At 51.0% G+C, this 19,405-nt stretch overlaps 3 protein-coding genes across 3 annotated transcripts; 1 reads left to right on the top strand and 2 right to left on the bottom strand.

Annotated features, from left to right (window-relative positions):
• Nucleotides 1-1,314: 1,314 nt before the first annotated feature.
• Nucleotides 1,315-2,717, bottom strand: BDV14DRAFT_198358 (aromatic prenyltransferase; the record flags this gene model as incomplete). The annotated part of the gene is made up of 2 exons (XM_073772921.1): nucleotides 1,315-1,477; nucleotides 1,552-2,717. The coding sequence occupies 2 exons, from the start codon at nucleotides 2,715-2,717 to the stop codon at nucleotides 1,315-1,317; spliced, it is 1,329 nt and encodes a 442-aa protein (XP_073629856.1).
• A 446-nt stretch (nucleotides 2,718-3,163) lies between these two features.
• Nucleotides 3,164-12,723, top strand: BDV14DRAFT_198357 (uncharacterized protein; the record flags this gene model as incomplete). Its single annotated transcript, XM_073772920.1, has 2 exons — nucleotides 3,164-12,010; nucleotides 12,457-12,723. The coding sequence occupies 2 exons, from the start codon at nucleotides 3,164-3,166 to the stop codon at nucleotides 12,721-12,723; spliced, it is 9,114 nt and encodes a 3,037-aa protein (XP_073629855.1).
• A 2,752-nt stretch (nucleotides 12,724-15,475) lies between these two features.
• On the bottom strand, nucleotides 15,476-18,834 carry BDV14DRAFT_170351 (uncharacterized protein). The gene has a single exon (XM_073768191.1). It carries the CDS (start codon nucleotides 18,755-18,757, stop codon nucleotides 16,064-16,066), a length of 2,694 nt encoding a protein of 897 aa, XP_073629854.1. The 5' UTR covers nucleotides 18,758-18,834; the 3' UTR covers nucleotides 15,476-16,063.
• Between the last annotated feature and the right edge of the window lie 571 nt (nucleotides 18,835-19,405).

Here is a 19,405-nt window from a genome sequence, read left to right as displayed (position 1 = left end):
GTCTGTTGTCTACCTAGTGCTTTCTTCTTGTACGCATCACTCTGTCATTCTCTAATTGTTTGCTGTCCTATGTCGACGTGCTTAATCACCTATCACCTTTTGATTTTCAAGAATCCCCTCAATGCATTGCCAACACCTTATACGGGTGCGTATGTTCTAAATTGGATTCATTAGCCCTCATTGCATAGTTCCAGGTGGCCTAATTGCTTCCACCGTAGTTCCTTTTCCTCACTATAAACTATGCCCAACACTCTATGCCTATATCTGACCAAGGTCCTGAATCCCCCGCCCCGTCCCAGGTCTCGGGAGACACACTTCACCCGGACTCAACCCCAGTCTCACAAGAAAATTCCATTCCCCCAATCCATGAAACCTGGGCTTTCGCGGGACAGCGCCGCGTAGAGCTCTCGAACCCCCGCCACCCGAACAGTCTGGCCCCCGATTTACGGACTCACTAGGCATTCGTCCTTGCACACCGGAGTCTATGGAATGTGTTCCACTGGACAAGCCCTAATCAGAGACGCCCTCGCGATTTAGGAGATGAATGGATATCACTCCGTATCACGCAAGTCCGAGCGCTGACTAGAATTGCAACCACACAAGCCTAGACCCGCGTCCAGGTCGCGAAACCCAGGCAAGCACCAGTGTAACCCGATAAATCAGCATCTTTTGCTACGGGTTTCTTCCTACAAGAAACCTATATTGCGAGGTTTGTTGTTGTTGTTGTGGTACAATGCCCGACATTTCCCCGCAATTTGTACAACTCGGGGTGATTTTTCGTGCAGGTAAGCGGCGATTTTCGGGCTTGGGTACGTGCGGCTGAGTATGGGTGGGGTTCCCAGAGAGTACAGACGAGTAAGGTGAGATGGCGTGACCAGAGTCTGGACTGGATATAACAGCGGAGAGGGGGCAGGTGGTGATTCGGACAGGGGGGGACAAAATGATCGTCGTGCTAGATACCTTAGTTGGCAAATGGTAGGATCCAAGCATGTCGGTAAAGTGAAGCGTTAGCAGGGGATTGTAGTCATAGATCAATGGCCCTTGCCGGTTGATCATACTGCTTGTCAGACATCGCTTGCTCATGACTTAACTGTGACATTTAGATGGCAGGATCATCAAGGTTCGCCACTGGATTTGGCAGGGGGATTCATGTTAAGGCGAAACAGCGATGCCATACGGACTACTATGCTTACTGATGGCAATGTCAAGATGTGTTCACATTAACAACGCAGACTAACTAAAGCAGGTATACCCGGGCATAAATGACCAATACCATCATTTGACGTAGACACCTCCCTGGTCTCCGGCTGACGATCACTTGTTGACGTCGGAAAATATACCCTTCTGCCCTTGCTCGGCTGCATCACGCAAGGCCTCGAACGTGTGTAGATAAACACTCATGTATGGGCTCTGTTTCTTGTAGGAGAATGAAATCCATGCCTGCAGGTGATTTGAGGCGTGCATGTCAATATCTGGGCTGCAATTTGTGATGGGCCATTAGTATCAACAAGTTGATCAAGGTCTAACAATGCTATCGGGTGTTTGACTCACTAGTAAGCTGCCAGATCTTCCGCGTAGGTCTTTGCCATTCCAGGCAACCCTCGACGCTGGAAAAATGTGGTTAGTCCGTCTGCAATGCGACCATCGTTCTGGCCGAAAGCAGGGAAGTAAATCTGTGGTTGGGGGTGGTCATGATGCGGAGACAGGGTGAAGTTGATGATGAATGGGAGCTGCTCTTGCGGTGAGGTTCCAAGCTTGTAGAAGCAATTGGGAAGGGGAGCGAGACCCTCAGCAATTGGGAGGAGACCCCATAGTTCCCGAAGCGCTTGCAGTCCCTCCTGGGTCACTGCGTCCTGACGGCTGCCGTTCAGTGTCCATATTCCCTCAATTGAGGGCAGATCAATCTGGCGCTCTATGCAGTAGAACTTGATCCGGGATTGAGAGCTCTCGACCAAGTCGCATGAGAGAAAGTGACCGAGTAGTGTCGGCGCACGCTCAGACAGGAATCTCTCGAGGACACCCAGCGGGGCGTTGAGTTTGCCACCCCTGTCAGCTGCCCTAATCGCATTACACATCAGTTGTGCATTTGGGATGCCTGTTGCAAGGGACTTGATTCGAGGGTAGATATACGTTTTGAGGGTGATTTCGCCCGACGGATCCATGTCGGCTGCCAGTTTGTTTTGTGTTTTGAACACGGGCAGGGGGATATCGCTGCTGGTAAGACGTTCGGTCTCGTCGCGTGTGACGACGAGTTGCTCGGTGAAGAGGTTGAACAGCTCCAGATCAAGATTTGGTACCAGGGGCTGGAGACTTGCGAGGACAGGCCTTATAGCCTGGGTATTAAAAGGATCCTCTGCTGTTCCCGTAAGAACGCCGAGGGGTTCGAAGGCGAACCGTAGAAGTGAATGTGAGTAATTGAAGCTGAGCTCAAAGGGAAGTCCAAAGCGAGTCAAGTGGCTGTTCCAGTGCATGGTTTCTCCCTTTTCGGGGTAAGCACCCAACGCTGGGATAACAGCTACCCGGTGTAGCAGCAGGAATTTGTACTGTGCGTGGATGTCGTAGTGGGCTTTGCTCATCATCACCGCAAACATCGGTCCGGTGCCAAACCACCACCTCTCATGGTCATTGTTGCTGAACCTCAACATTTCACTGAGATTGCGAAATGCATCTGGTAGGGCTAAGGGCCCAGCGGCGGCTTGGTCACTGGTGGTGGACATTTTGATCCTGAGAATCTGGCGTTTTATGTGCTCAATCGTTCGTGGCAGGTTAAGGGAAGTACGAGATGATACACGAGCGAGGGCCTTTGTGGTTCTGAGATTTTCCCCAATGATCGCGTGATATATGACTTGATGCCGTTGTCCTGGCGTGCCGGGCTGGGGTCACCCGGTTTAAATCCCACGGCTAGGATCTCGGAATACACAACATCCGGCATAATGATGACTTACTTTGGTGGCTAGCTGAACTTTAGGAGCATGCCCCGCATAGCTAACATGAAGATCCTTGTGTGGGATGTTTGGATGCCGTCTACCCGGCGTAGAGGGCTCTCACGTTTGACCTGGGTATATCTTGATGACCCATGTAATCAGATTGGTGTTGCCCATCCTTCAAATCTTGACTGCATAGTCGTATCCTCCTCTCCTAGTGAAACTTTTTCCCAAGCGCGATGAGTACCCCGATTGCTGTTATTGGGACTGCGTTCCGATTTCCGGGGGATGTGAATTCTCCCGCATACCTCTGGGAGCTTTTATCGAACCCACGAGATATCCGCAGCCACCTAAATCTCAACAGATTGGACATTATCGGGGATACCGTGAATATACCATCAAAATCATACCTACTCAACGAGACACATACTCGGCACTTCGATGCCGCTTTCTTTAATATCAGCGCCGCGGAAGCGGAGGCTATGGACCCGCAACAACGCATCCTCCTCGAGACCGCATACGAAGCCTTAGAAGGCGCGGGTTATTCCCTAGTGAATATCCGCGGCTCATCTACAGCAGTCTTTATCGGAGCGATGACATCTGACTATCGTCAAATTCAGACCAGAGACCTGGACACCCTCAGCCGATGGCACGCAACAGGCACATCGTCGAGCATTCTTGCTAGCCGATTGTCGTATTTCTTTGATCTGCACGGCCCATCCATGACAATAGACACTGCGTGTTCCAGCTCCTTGGTCGCACTGCATCAAGCTGTTGTATCCCTCCAGACCGGCGAGTGCACAACGGCAATTGTCGGCGGCGTCAATCTAATACTCGATGCCGAGACATATATAAGTCATTCAAAACTTCATATGCTGTCACCAACATCGAAATGTCGTATGTGGGATCGTGACGCGGACGGGTACGCTCGTGGTGAGGGTTGTGCTATCCTTGTTATCAAGACGTTGGATAAAGCGTTACAGGATGGCGATGACATCGAATGTGTCATCCGAGGAACCGGCGTCAACTCAGATGGCAGGTCTATGGGACTTACTATGCCAACTGCTCATGCTCAAACGGCGTTGATCCGTCAGACGTATGAACGTGCAGGCCTGGACCCCGTTCGTGATCGATGCCAGTATTTCGAATGCCATGGCACTGGAACTCAAGCAGGAGACCCCGTCGAGGCCAAGGCAATCAGAGACACATTCTTCCCCGATAACACCGTGTGGGACCCGGAGGAAAAGTTGTATGTCGGCAGCATCAAGACGGTAATCGGACACCTCGAAGGTTGTGCCGGCCTCGCTGGCGTGATGAAAGTATTGATGTGCGTCAAACAAAGGACAATGACCCCGAATCTTCATTTTGATGCGTTAAACCCAGCTATTGCGCCCTACTACAGCCAGCTGAATGTAGTGACGAAGAGCCTGCAGTGGCCGCTTGCTGGCAATGGTGCCCCCATGCGAGCGTCGGTGAATTCGTTTGGATTCGGGGGTACAAACGCTCACGTCATCATCGAAAGCTATGAGTCGAGGAGACTACCCAACCGCATCAGCCATACCCCAATCCTTCAGCCTGGGCCGTCAACTCAAGTTGCACCATTCCTCCTGTCAGCCGCGAGTGAGAAATCCCTTGTCGCGAGCATTGACCGAACTGCCCAGCATGTCAAGGACAACCAGTCCATAAACTTGAATGACCTCGCATGGACCTTGAGCAGAAGATCGGTATTTTCACACCGGTTCTCCGCCGTTGCTGAAAGCAGAGCAGGCTTGGCCGCGGCACTGGAGGAAGCCGCCAACAGCTGCAGAGATCGACCGGACGGTGAGGCAAGTGGCATAAGCCACGGTCCGTTGAATAAATCGTTGATGATCATGGGCGTCTTCACGGGACAAGGCGCACAGTGGGAGGGAATGGGCAAAGACCTACTACGCGAGTCCCCGGTTTTTCGTGATTCAATTGATGTCTGTGAGCGTGCCCTAAGGGAGCTCCCCGACGGTCCCTCCTGGTCCATTCGGCAAACGATTCTGGGGCAGGTCAATGCTGGGTCTGCCACAATCAGGAGTCCGGAAGTCAGTCAGCCGCTTACAACAGCCATTCAAATTGCTCTCTGTGATCTGCTCCGAGCAAGTGATGTTACCCTGGAGGCAGTTGTTGGCCATTCATCCGGTGAACTAGCAGCCGCTTATTCGACGGGAATTCTTTCAGCAGAAGACTGCATGAAGATTGCCTACTACCGTGGGTTTCACTGTCGTGAAACTACAACGGAAGGCGCCATGATGGCAGTAGGTCTTTCCCTGCAGGACGCGAAAGATCTCTGCTCAGAGTCGTCCCTTCGGGGGCGCATCGTGGTTGGCGCGAGCAATGCTCCTGCCAGCACAACACTCTCTGGAGACCGCAATGCTATTCTCGAAGTGAAGGAACTGCTGGATAAGAGAAGGGTCCTGGCCCAGTTATTACATGTCGATGTGGCGTATCACTCGCATCATATGTTACTGTGCGCCGTAAGCTTTCTGGAATCGTTGAATACTTGCAACATCCAAGTGCGAGCTCCGGCGACAGGCTGCACTTGGATTTCTAGCGTTACCGGCCATGACATGTTACAATGCACCGATATCAATAGCCTTGCTGGCCAATACTGGGTAGACCACCTGGTTAATGCAGTTCGGTTTGGCGAAGCGATCGACAAGTCACTGTCTCAAACCCCAAAGCCACTCGGTGCATGCATCGAAATCGGTCCTCATCCTACTTTGCGCGGCCCAGCGATGGAGGTCCTTCGTTCTCACTCCATTGAGTCTGTGCCGTATCTCTCCTTACTCCGTCGAGGAAGGAATGATCTGATGGTTGCGTCCTCCGCGATTAGTTCTCTCTGGCAACGAATGCCTGATCGCGTAGATGTGAGCAAGTGGATTCAAGCCTGCGGAAATACACACTTCCGGCTTATCAAGGATTTGCCATCTTATTCCTGGGATTATGGAGGGAGATACTGGAAGGAGTCGCGCCTTGCCCGTCGCCGCCGTCTCGAGGGAGCCCAATGCCACCCCCTATTGGGCCGACAACATATCAACGATGAATGTGACGAGGTCTGTTGGCGGAACACCTTTGACTTCAACAGGTCACCCTGGCCAAGAGGACTGAGGAGAGAAAACAAAGAGGTTCTTACGGGCTCTGTTTACATATCCTGTTTACTCGAAGCTGCAAAGTCGATCGTGTCAATTGAACGCCTCGACCTTCTTGAGCTCCAGGACTTTAATGTGGTGCAGCCATTAGCCCTGGACGAATGTAGTGGTGAAATAGAGTATATCACAGAACTGCGGATTGACACACGAACTAAAGAAAACCCGGCAATTCACAACCTACACGTGGATGCTTCCATCATCGCGTATCTTGCGGAATCTACAATGCCCTCCCGCCTGTGCACCGCACACCTGGTGCTTCATATGACATCCTCCCGATGCCTTGACAACTGTCTTATACCCCCTAGAACTACTCCAGCCCACGCTTCCCATCCGAAGCCCGTGGATGTAGCTGATTTGTTCAATATGTTCGAACATGCCGGCGCTTCGTACTCCGGGCCATACAAGCGAATAACGTCGATTACACAATCGTTCAACAGGGGCACCGCATCTGTATTCCTTGAAGAACAGGACATTGGTTTTTCACAATGCCTTCATCCTGCTCTACCAGAAGCAATGACGCAGTTGTTATTGAGTACATATACTTCGCCGCCGAGGAGGCGACTCTCCACCTCGTGGGAGGCTAGCAAAGCGCAACGGATTCTTCTTAATCCGGCTCTGTCGGGTCGAAATAGCCAGCATGAAATTGATGCTCAGATTACTGGGGTTTCCAACAAACGTGCCACGGGCGACGTGTCCCTATACAGCGCTGAGGGGATTCCTATGGTCCGAATCGAGGGTTTGCTAATGCAACCAGTGAGTGATCTGTGTTCTGCACGCAACTATAATCCCTACCCAGAGCTTCTATTGACAAATTACCCAATCTGGCGGTCTTCACATCCTACCCAGCCCGGATCCCTTCCTGATATTGGGATTCGAGCGACGGATACAATTGATGTGGTTGATCCGCCCATTTCTCCCTCTTCCCTTAGGGGAAGGAAGGCAATTCTATCCCCTGTGAGCTACTTACCCAGGTCCTCCCCTGATAGTCGAGTTCTTTCTTATATTGTCGATTACACTTCTCCCGTCGACAGTGCCCCACCTCGATACAGCCAGTGTCCAGCTTCCCAAGTGACTCGTACGTCAACAGGTGAACAGTTACCACATAAATGTGAAAAGCCTCAAACGCTACTAGAACGTTTATGCAGAAAGCTGGAGTCCCTTCTTCGGCTCCCCGCGCGGACTTTGAATGTATCCACCCCGCTGCTTGACCTCGGTTGCGACTCGCTTGTGGCGGTCGATATTCATTCTTGGCTTGTAAGCGAGGTTGAAATGGACATCACTCCCATGGACATACTTCATGCAACGGTCGTGTCGCTCTGTGAAAAAGCGGAATTCCTGGTTGAGGACCCGTATCAGGGAGTGACGTCGGAAGACAACAGCAAGTCTAGCGAAAATACAACTCCTGCAATCACCACAGATCACTCACTTAGAGAGCTACATCCTTGCGTCGTCAGTTCACAATCGTCGCTTGGGAGTCCTGTAAGCGACCCAGCGCTAGGGCAGGGAAAAGAGTCCCCAGTGGCACGCTTCTCCCGGGTCGAGAAGATGTCACAGCAGCAGAAGCAAATCTGGTTTGCAGACCATTGGATGGATATTCCAGGACAGTACAATGTTGTGCTCTCCTACAGGGTAGAAAGAAACCTCCTTCTACCAAAGTTCAAAGCGGCCCTCGAAAATGCAGTTGCCCGTCACGAGTCATTGCGTACTGCCTTCTTTGTGGATTCCAATACTGGGGAGCTTCTCCAGGGCATTTTAAGGGACTCGCTGCCGTTCTTCAGTCATGTTTCCTCGAATGGCGATGACACTGCCGTCTCGCGTGAGTTTGATCGTCTTCGTTCTTATCCATGGGACCTGGAGGGGGGCGAGGTCTTTGGCGTAACGGTTGTCTCGGCTAGTAACGATGACCATACCGTCGTGTTTGCGTTTCATCATATTATCATGGATGGAGCCAGCATGTCTGCATTCTTGCGCGACGTGGAGCGCTTCTACGAGGGCACCCCAACAGATATAGTGGCGCAGTATGCCGACTACTCCGTCAAACAGGATCGCGGTGTCCAGATTGTGGCGCACGCAAAGGAATTGGAATATTGGAAGACACAACTGTCACCTTTGCCTGGGATAATGCCTGTGTTGCCTTGTGCCAGGGAAAATACCCGTCCATCTTCACCGTCAGATAACTTCCAGATCCATACCTCGGTGCGACGCGTTAACACTGGTCTGTCGCAAAGGATTAAGGAGCAGAGTCGCAGTCTCCGAGGCACGCCTTTCCACTTTTACCTAACAGCCTTGCAGGTTTTCCTAGTTGAAAAACTAAACATTAAAGACCTATGCATTGGAGTGGCGGACGCAAATCGGAGAGACGAGCAGTTCTCTGGTACGGTGGGATATTTCCTCAACATGCTTCCTCTGCAATTGCGCTGCAAAGGCACGGAGAATTTTAGTGGCATGTATCGAAATACAACTTCCAGCGTACTGAGCGCATTGTCAAACTCGTCGATCCCTTCCAACCTTATCTTGGACGCACTCAATGTCCCTCGTGAGGCCAACGTGACGCCGCTTTTCCAGGTTGCAATCAACTACAGAGTGGGTGAGATCACTAGGATGTCTGTATCAGACTTCGATCTCGTTTATGAACGGTCGGTTATGGGTACTGCTCCGTATGATATATCTTTGCACATCACTCAATGTGCGGACGGGTCTAGTCTTGCCGAGGTCAACTGTCGCGATTATATATATTCGTCCGAAGCCACACACGCAATTGCAGACGATTACATGCGCATTCTTGAAACTATGTCCACTGACTGTTCACCTGACGTTCCAGCGATTACATTGTCTTTGAGAAGTCCCGTTAATCTAAAGATAGAGAAGGGCCTTTCGGTCTCGCGCGGACAGCGCATAGCCCACGGATGGCCAGATACATTGATAGATCGATTCCAGGAAGTGGCTACGCAGTACGGCGATCGTGTTGCCATCGTGGATGAAATGGGCAGTTTTACATATGATGAACTCTCTAAGAAGATGCTGTGTATGGAGGAATTGCTTCTTCAAGCGACCGTCAAGCCAGGAGACAAGGTCGCAGTCCTGTGCCGTCCGTCAGTAAATGTCGTTGTTAGCATGCTGGCGATCCTACGAGTCGGGGCAGTTTACGTTCCATTGGATCTCAGCCTTCCAAGTGCACGACACAAGAACATGGTATTGGCTTCTACATGCACAGCTATGATTTACATGCCTGGCACTGCGGACCGGGCGAGAGAGCTGGGTGTTAGATGTATGGTGAATGCTTCGGACATCCGCAGAGCTCATGCTCTCTCAACGCCATCAACGCCATCAACTAAGAAAGAACCACGAGAGAGTAACCAGAAAATCGGCAACATCCTGACAGCCTTACTCTATACGAGCGGCTCGACGGGTCAGCCGAAGGGCGTCTGCCTTCCCCAGCGTGGATTCGTCAACTACCTAGCCGCCAAGCGAAGGGAGCTCAACCTTGATGCCTCAGCGGTCATCCTCCAACAGAGCTCACTAGGGTTCGACATGGGTATTGCACAGACTCTTAATGCCTTCATGAATGGGGCCAGGCTTGTCATTGTGCCCCAAGAGATGCGAGGTGATTCAGCTGATATTGCGCGGATGATGGTCAACCACGGCGTCACTTTCACTCTAGGGACACCGTCAGAATATCTCAGTCTGGTACAGCATGGTGCAGATGTTCTAACCGGGTACACTGGGTGGAGGCATGCCTGCCTTGGTGGCGAGCCTTTTACGGATCAGCTTAAACGTGAATTTGCTCGACTGGGGGACAAGGGTCCCCAGGTTATGCAGGACTCGTACGGCGTGACTGAGATATCTGCATGTACGACCTTCGAGACCATGTCTGTGCTGCAGCTCGAAGCCTCCAGGAGTGTAGGAAAAGCTATTCCAAACACGTCACTGTACATTGTCGACTCGGACTGCAAACTGGTTCCAACAGGAGAGCCAGGCGAGATTTGCGTTGGGGGAGTTGGTGTGGCTCTGGGGTATTTGGATGAGCAACAAACGAAGAAGAAATTCATCAACGACCCTTTCGCGCTTCCCGAGGATATAGAGCAGGGATGGACGCAGCTTTACAGGACAGGTGATAGAGGAAAGCTGCTTGAAGATGGGTCATTGGTTCTTCTAGGCCGAATGGATGGGGACACAGAGATCAAACTACGAGGATTGCGCATTGACCTGGAAGATGTCGCTTCCACGATGGTAAATACCTACCCTGATTTACTACTATCGGCTGTTGTGTGTGTCAAGGGTGAAGGCATATCACAGTATCTGGTGGCGTTTGTTAGTCTGGTAGCCGGGCGGACGGCACAAGTCGACGAGCTACAAAAACTTGCTTCCAATCTACCGTTACCTCAGTACATGCATCCTGCCCGAGTGATCTGTCTGGATGAGATACCCCGGACTTCGAATGGGAAGATCGACCGCAAAGAAATTGAGGCAATGCCATGCTGCGTCTCAGTTGACCGGACGACCGAGCGAAAGCCAAAACGGTTTACCCTTGGTGAAGGGGAACTCAAACTTCTTTGGGAACGTATCTTGCCAGACAGATATATTGAGCCCGAGTCCGACTTTTTTCTCCTAGGGGGTAATTCAGCCTTGCTTGTTAATCTGCAGGGTACTATCCGCACCTGTATCGGCGTCGCACTTACTCTGCGCGAGCTTTACAGTAATAGTACGCTGGCAAACATGGCACTTCAAGTTTCGGCGAGAAAGGCTGAAGTACCGTCTTCGTCTATCAATTGGGCTGTGGAAACGGCGATGCCTCCTGGTCTGCTTGCCCATGTAGACCCTGCACCGATTACAACTACAACGACGAGTAATCATGCCATACGTAATGTCAGAGGGGGTGGGCGTCACATTCTTCTCACAGGCGTAACAACCTTTCTCGGGAGATCTCTTGTCCAAGCTCTCCTCAGCCTGCCAGAGGTACAGCGGGTTCACTGCATCGCGGTGAACAAGGACGAGAGTCACGACTTGCCATCAAACGACAAGCTTGTGGTCTACCCCGGTACGCTTCTTGATCCTACTCTCGGACTCTCAGCCCAGGACTGGGATCGTCTTCGCGGCTGCATCAATGTTATCATTCACGCCGGCTCAACCGGCCACTGCCTAAACACCTACCATTCGCTCAAAAAGCCCAACGTCTCTTCAACGCACCGCCTGGCCGAGTTTGCCCTGCAAACTAATCCACACGCCCCGATCTACTACATCTCATCGCCCAGGACTATCCTATTCTCCGGCAGGAATACCTACCCACCCACCTCGCTAGCCAAGCACCTCCCACTCGATAAGGATGGCACATCAGACGGCCTTACAGCAACAAAGTGGGCGAGCGAAGTCTTTCTCGAGCGCTTCGCGCAGGTCACGGGCACCAAGGTAGTCATACATCGTCCGTGCACTGCTATCGGCGACGATGCACCGCCGCAGGACGCGCTCAACTCACTCCTCCGGTACTCTCGTGACCTGGGGGCCACGCCGCGCCTTGCAAAGATGGATGGGTTCCTGGATTTTGAGGACGTTAATGCTATAGCGGATGAGATTGCCAATGCTGTCATTTCTCCCTTCCGGGATGGAGATCACTTACGAGCGGCTGGCCCTCCTTTATTCTCCTCCGCATCTAAGCTTCAGGACCAGAATTCGCCTACGGTGGATCGTTCTACATCTACGTTGACATCCAGCCAGTATTACACCGTATCATTTATCCACCACTCCAGCAACGTCAAGGTCCCTGTCAACAGTTTCAAGCAGTACATGGAGAAAGTCCATGGCCAGCCCTTCAAAGAGCTACCGTTGGAGGAATGGAGCTCTCTTGCGCTAGAACGGGGCATCGAGCCGCTTATCCCGAGTTTCCTCCAGGCTATCGACGAGGGTGATGAGGTGGTGAGGTATCCTTATTTGGGGGATGAAACGTCGTGCAGGTGCTGACTTTAATTACTATGATGGCTATTTTCAGGCAGGCATTGTGCGGAGCACTTGGCTTCCAGACGTTATGAGATATTTCCATTTCCTTCTTCTGCCAATTTCTTGGTTGTGATTAGTTTTGTTTTTTTGGTGATGAGTGGCTATGACTTGGCTATGTATGGGAGACTGCTTAGGGAGATCTCAATAAGTCTTATTTTTATTTTCTACATGGAATTCAAGTTTTCCTGCACGATGCAAGGTTACTGTGACGTACTAGGTAGTATGTATTCGTAAGTCCCTCTTTCCCGGCATCGCAGTCTGGAGCGTACGCCCTTCAAGCCTTGTCCCATGGTATTGCCCGAACTCTGCGTGGCAGGGGCCAATGGCTTTATAATCGGTGTCATCCTTTCTAATTCTGTGACCAGTATCTTCACCCCAGTCCCATCAAGATCAAAGCCTTTCGCCGAAAACGTCAACTTTTGCCTATCTATCCTCTTCAAGGAATGAATGTCTTCAACTCTTTCGCTACAGGCGCCCTCGCGCTCGCGGCCCTAGTTGCCGCCGCTCCTCAACCCGACCCGTTCGGGGTGACAGTCTACAGCGAGACCAACTTTGCTGGACAATTCCTCCAAATCCGACGGGATGGACGCTGCCAGAGCCCTTACTTGGGAGTTTCTAATCATGGCTCCTGATATGTCGAACTGCTGTCAGGGTTCATCTAACCCTATCCCAAACCCAATCGCATCCGTCCAAATGGGTTCCCGCGGCCAATGCATCCTCTACTCGTGAGTGTTCGCAATTTTGCCTTTCCTTTCTGATCTGCCCTGTGAAATACTATTCAGCAACTCGCAATGCACTGATCCACCCGTCCTGTTCATCCAAGCTCCGATGTCAGCACCACCGGACGTCAGCGATTTCCCTCAAATTACTGGAATTCTCTGCTCTTAATCACGTTGAAGTGAACGCCCAGCCCGAGGATAGCGAAGTCATATGCCTCCATGCACGTTCCAAGACTTGAATCTGCTGGATGGTATTTTCTCTTCATGTTCCGATCCATTCACGGGTAATAATGCCCTTTTTGAAGATGCGAGTGCACCAATCCTACTGGATATGGCCATAGCTTGCTGCTGATCTAGCTAGTCTTCCAACTGTCGCTCCTTGCAGCCGAAATTGAGATACACACTCCTTAACACAATCTAATCCAATCCAACGATCATACCATTCCATTCCAGCGACAAATGCAGATTTCTTCATAAACTCTAGAAGATGCCACCCCCTAATAGCTTTTCCATCTTACTTCCACTATGTCTTCTTCGCAAACAGTCAAATTTATAGCCAGCTACGGTGTTCCAGGCATCGTCGCTATTACTGATCTGTGATCATGCTGAGACATAGGCACTTAGTAGAAGAGAGTAGTGATAAGCATGACATCCGTTCCTGCAACCGCAAGAGCACAAAGCCAGCAATGGAACAAAAGGACCTATAGACATTCTGCTCTTCTCTCGAGCGCCTAGAGTCCCTGTTGACATGGCATGGCATGCGTCACTTCATGCGGGGATCGTCGGATTCCAGTCACAAGCGCTCAAAAGAACTGGCCTGTGTGTTTCTTACCATATTCCTTCGTAAAGCGCCTTTCTCAATTACGGCTGATCGACGCGAGGGATCAAAGTATTTAATTGGCGGTCCATTGATCAGCGTACGGGTAAGGATCTTCAGATATCTGCAAATCTCAAACCACATCTGCTAGTTCATGCGCCTTTACGTCGCACAGTAGGATCTCCTCAGGTCACACTGGGGTCTGTCTTCGTGCCAGGCCTTGCTCATAAAATGCACAATTGCACACCGTCGTATGATTGTCCCTATGGCTCTACCTAATCAGGGTGGGGTGTCTACAGAAACCACACTGCACCAAAACAAACTCTACATTATGTCAGAAGTCTCCTGAAACGAGAGTGCCCAAAACTTGCCTGACCAGTGCCTCATGATCGAGGTGAGAAGAAATCATTGCTCTGAATGGAAGGTACTGCTATGCCTGTGGTACGTGAACTACCAATTACCGCCATACCAGTAAGCAGCCACATTCCATATTCAACTACAGAATGTACTTCCACCAACCATATGTACAGAGCTCCATTCTCTTCCTTCGGCCGTGCATCATGCAGCTAGCTCTCCTTTTCTCCCATATTTTCACCGCCGCTGGACGGTTAGCGAAACCCAAGGCTACAAAAGAGCTCGTTTGTCTCTCTGGCGGTGGCCGTCCTACTTCAATACCATCCGGTTTCCTGCGTATAACCACAAAATTCACCATTTGTACTTTAAGCCATTCCACCGGCTAAGATGCGTTTTCTCCGGGCTTTCACTTTCGGAGCTCTTATACTCGCGGCCATTGCAGCACCATCACCTCAACAAGAATCCGAAGGATCTATAGATGTCACTATCTATAACTTGCCCAACTTTGACGGGGACTCCGAGAACTTCACGCCAGATGGCACCTGCCATAGCCTTTCTCCGTAGGTCTAATGCCACTTCCTCCCCCTCCCACCCATTTTTTTCTCGAGGCCCAACTAAGACCTAAACAAGGAACATCGATTCCATTGCGATTCCCGAAGGAAGTGATGTATTTTGCCAGTTCTTCGAGTAAGTGATTGATGTCTGGGCCTCTTGACTACCACTGGAAATGCTAAGCATAATCTTAGCAACGCCCAATGTACCGGCGAAGGTGGCGATGTGAGAACTTCTTCCGTGGCCGATGTATTTGGAGAGCTAGGCGCGAACTACCCCGGGGTTATCTGTAATATTCTGGTTTAGGTTAATGGATTGAATAGGCTGCCAGAATCACTCTTCAATGATATAGATATGGCATAATACGACGCCGTATCTCTCTCAAGGAACTCGCAAAGCGCGTTCCGCCATTTGTTGGCGTCTAGATGTACAGAGAGTCCTTGTGTACCATCCATCCCCCCCCCCCCCCCTTTTTTTTTTTTATGTAATCCCACTTATGCGCGGGTCCGGCTTCCCACCGCCGTTCAGGATGCCGTTATACATCAAAGAAAGATCTTCATTAAGCGCAACTATACTGCTTGACTCAGGACGCCACCGCCATATAATTGTGCAGTTGAGTTATAATCGGAGTGTTATCTTTATCAAGTCTCATAGTGTACCCCAATTCGGCTATAACACATGACTGGGCCCTGAAATCTGATATCCTTTGTGATTTCGAGGTTTTTGGGCGTTTCAATAACCTGTGTCCCTATAGCGAGTAGGAGAGCTTGCCTCCCGCTCACGTAGGGAAACCAGGCAGCTGGTAGGAATTCAACATCGAGCCTAGGAGATTCAATTTCCGGGCTTAGCGGGGCAGGAAGAGGCCATGTATGTCAGGTATAATGGATGAATGGGCCGTTTACTGGTAGTACTATGTTGTACGGTGGTCGTCTTACAATTTCTGTGTCTTGTGGCATTATCATAGCTTCGCACATTTTCATTCAGATCGAAACGGACTAATCGGACCCTCCTTCACCAAGTCCTTGTGCGGATCCCAAGCCGCATCTGCTAGTTCATGCACGTTTACGTTGACTTTTGAGTCAGGTCAATGTGATCGACAATCACCTGCACCCTCATGATCACCCACAGCCGGAAGTGGCGCTCGACCAATAGTTGGTTATGACGGCTGCCGACCATGCTAGGGCCTTGATTCCCTGGAAGATTACCTTGGATTTCGTGACGCGGGGTGTCTGCAGGCACTTGATTTGTTCTAGGATATGGACTTCATTGACTATTTGTAGTTCTTCCAAAACCTATCCCAGCCCGCAAGTCCTTGACGTGCTGCAGACAGCATCGTGTCCGTGTAGGAGAGGTTTTGCGGCCTGGTCGCGAGTGGCAGTCTGGTCTGACTCAGGGTGCACTTTTCACGTAGACAGGTACATACCGCTACGAGGAAAGGTCCTAGTTCGAGTAATCAAGGCTTCTTAACCTTACTTACCTATTCCCAAGCAACTATGACTCTCCAGTCCTTAATTAGCGCACTACCAAGACTCAAAGAACCATCTGCCACTTCACCCTCCTCTCCTTAATCATAGCCATAACCCCAATAGGCAAATACTTCTTATCAACCAGACTAACACCGCCATACTTCTTCAGCACCTCAGGCGCATACATCTGAACAATATACCTCCGCTCAGTATCCATGGCATTCCCCTCCCTCCTAGAAATCGCTTCATACAGCGCCGTAAACACGGGGACGGTAAAATCGACGTGGTCTGGCTTTGGTACGTTCTGCAATTTGCGATATAGACTTTGAAGGGTATGCGAATTTGACCAGCGGAACTTGGACCACTCGTCAAAGGACATGAATGTGTCGCGTTCGGCGCGGGAGACAAACCGGCGTTCTTCGGCGTTGTTGACTTGGGCGAATCGAGTCGTTCGTGATTTCTGCGAGAGTTCGTCGAAGCGCCGCTTGTCGTCTTTGTATAACCATTTTTCTTTCTCGAAAAAATCCTCGATGTGTTTGAGTGGTGAAGGCTCCAGGTTGCCGCGAATTAGGAATGGCGAGATGGAGGGGTTGCGGAGACCTAAGCCACCTAGTTCCTCTGGGTAGTAGAAGAGGGCGTCTGGGACTTCCGAAACGCCAAATCGGGACTGGATCATTTGTCGCAGGTGCTCTGTCACTGTGCCTGTGGTGCTTCTAAAAAGTGCCCCTTGCATCGATCTGTATGTCTCAAGTATCATATCCACATGCTGTTGTCCGAAACAAGTCGCAGGCTGTCCGAACGTATTCTTGAAGAACCGGCCGATGCAGCTGTTCCAAGTACGGATCCACGCCATGATACTGTCGCACTTTTCCAGTTGTGTTTTGAGTTGCTGGACGTGCGCCTCGACCTGTGTCTGGTCAATCACCCAGGTGCCGGAGGCGTCGAGCTTCAAAAAGCCGAATGTGACAGGCCCCTTCGGAAGCCGGGCCTTGACTGAAGGATCGAAAGTCTCAGCGAGGTAGACAGATCCGGTCTTGCTCAGGTTGAACTCCAAGCCAGCTACTTTGACGAATGAGTTCATGACCTCCCATGCTTCTGCGCACTTGCTCGGCTCGCCAGAGACCCACAGATCATCATGGAGCCGGTACAAAAGTAAGCCCGTTGTTCGGTTGACAGCAAGGTCCATAAAAAACAATATCAATTCTCCGACGAACTTCTCTGATGAGTGTGCCATCGGAACACCCCTCTTGCGTGTCCGAGGACCTGCGGGGGTACGCCCTTCGGATGACGCGTCCATGTTCAAAGGCGACTCGAGGTACTTGTGAAAGAATGCAATCCATTCCTTGGAAAGTCCAATGTACGACATGATGGTAAAGATCGTACTATGGGGCAGTCCCGTCCCATACCATCGAAGGTCAGACTGGATGATGGCAGCAGCGTCGTAAATGTTTCTCTGGATCAAAGTCTCTGTTGCGACCTTCCGGAGTAGTTGTTGCTTGATGTTCCTGTCAACATCCTTGGGCAATGGATCTGATGCACGGCCCCATCCATCCTCTTCGCTGTCCTCATCATGCTCCTCCTCCTCATCATCATAAGGCGCACCTCCGTTCGCCAGGGTCGTCATAGAAATGGGTAACTGCGTGAGAAAGTACTTCTGCAAATAGTCCGACTTTCGGTTCTTTTCCGGTCCATCGCCGTCATCATTCTTCCCAAGATAATAGAGTCGGCGTTCTTTTTCATCCTCGGTCATCGGTGGCGCCGCCTTCCAGTTCCAGTTAGTGTCCACTTCAATAAAGTACTTCAGTTGCGTCTTCAACAGATTGCACAGCCGCGTGCCAATGTACTGCACGAAGATAAGCTGCAAGACGTCTTCATCCATCCAGATGCGATATTTCCCGTTCAGCTGCTGGCGAGGCAAAACTGGAATGCCCTCGTCTCTGGCGAACCAATCCCAGTTTTCCAGATCAGCCCACCTCATATTCAACACGTCGGCAATCTCAGCCAAGGCCACCTTGTTCTTGAGGAAGCCCTTCAGAACGTCCTTCTTTTCCTCGCTGAGCAAATCTTCCGTCAGCAGACCCTTGATAGTCACTGCAAGGGATTCGTGGTCGAATGGCGCTTCCTCCTCGAACATGTTCAAGCTCTGCTGCCCAATCCTCTTCCTGAGCTCTTTCAGCTCATTCACCTGATCGTCGTTTGAAAAGAGTCCGTCCAGGAATGCGTTGATGTCCTCCGCGCTAGTCTCAAGTGGAGTAAACACGGTTGCCTCAAATTGATCGCAAAGCTGTTGCAGTCGCTGCTTCTGCCGCTCTTCAACGACCATATACTCCTCATCTCCGTCCGCCACCGACCCATCGCCATCCCTAGCCTCATCATCACCCGAATCCGCCCATTCGGTCAACAACCGGGAGTACAAATCCGCAAGACTCATTTTCCGACTATGAGCATCCAAGCGAGAGCGAAGCTCGTCCTCGTATTCCCTTAGCATGTCATCCGTGACAGACGGGTCGAACCGGCGTTGATCCAGCCACTGCTCGATCTTTTCGATCATCATATCGTTTGCCGCACTAGGGTAGATCGCCTTCGTCCCATCAAGAATTACTTTGACTCGTAAAGATAGATCAGACTGGGCATCTGCATGGGAAAGAATTTTGGCTTTTCGGTCCTCGTAGCTCGACCGCTGCTTCTCCAGTTCCCGGATCTTGCTCTGCGTCAGGGACCCGAGGGTTTGTGAGAGCGCGGATGTTTGAGGAGGCATTGTGGTTAAAAGAAGGAATCCAATCCAATTGAATCTAGAAATCTTCGAACCCGGTTGAAATCAGCTGTTGTCATGGTCGATTTGGAGGTGCTCAAGGCGACTTAAAGTATGTACTCTTCAGCCGCACGTCCCACTTCTCCAGCCGCCAGTGGGTGCCTGCCATCTGGTCTGGTCGAGTACATTCTACCAACTTCATACCGCTTCGAGCCATTCCATCAATTCGGGGACTGTTTTGGGATAGAACCGCGAAGATGGACGATCTCTTGTGCTGCCTGCTGGCGCCTGTTCACTTGCCTTACCGTCGAACAAGCTCCAATGAGTCAGAACGCGCCCTATTGTCGTAGGGCGTATCTGGATCAATGATGTCAGGAAACACTAGCCAAGTGCAGCATGGAATGACCGAGTCTCGAAGGTGCGATCAATGGCAAGCGACAGGTAAAGCAGGCCCGGGCGTGGTTGACACACTTGCATGCAGCGATCATGTGTATTCTCTTGTGTATATAATTCATATACATCTGCACAAAACTAAACTTGTGCACATGACTAAGCCCTTGCAGAGGGTGCTGCGTAGGCATCCTGGCGGCACTCACACGTATACGACAATATCATGGAGGGGTTAAAGTGAAGGTAATGTTTTCGGTATCGCCA

This window comes from Aspergillus stella-maris, assembly GCF_047715825.1.
Source record: "Aspergillus stella-maris strain CBS 113639 unplaced genomic scaffold BDV14scaffold_16, whole genome shotgun sequence".
Classification (NCBI taxonomy): domain Eukaryota; kingdom Fungi; phylum Ascomycota; class Eurotiomycetes; order Eurotiales; family Aspergillaceae; genus Aspergillus; species Aspergillus stella-maris.
The sequence above is the reverse complement of the archived record's forward strand: the minus strand, read 5'-3'. Positions and strand labels throughout refer to the sequence as shown.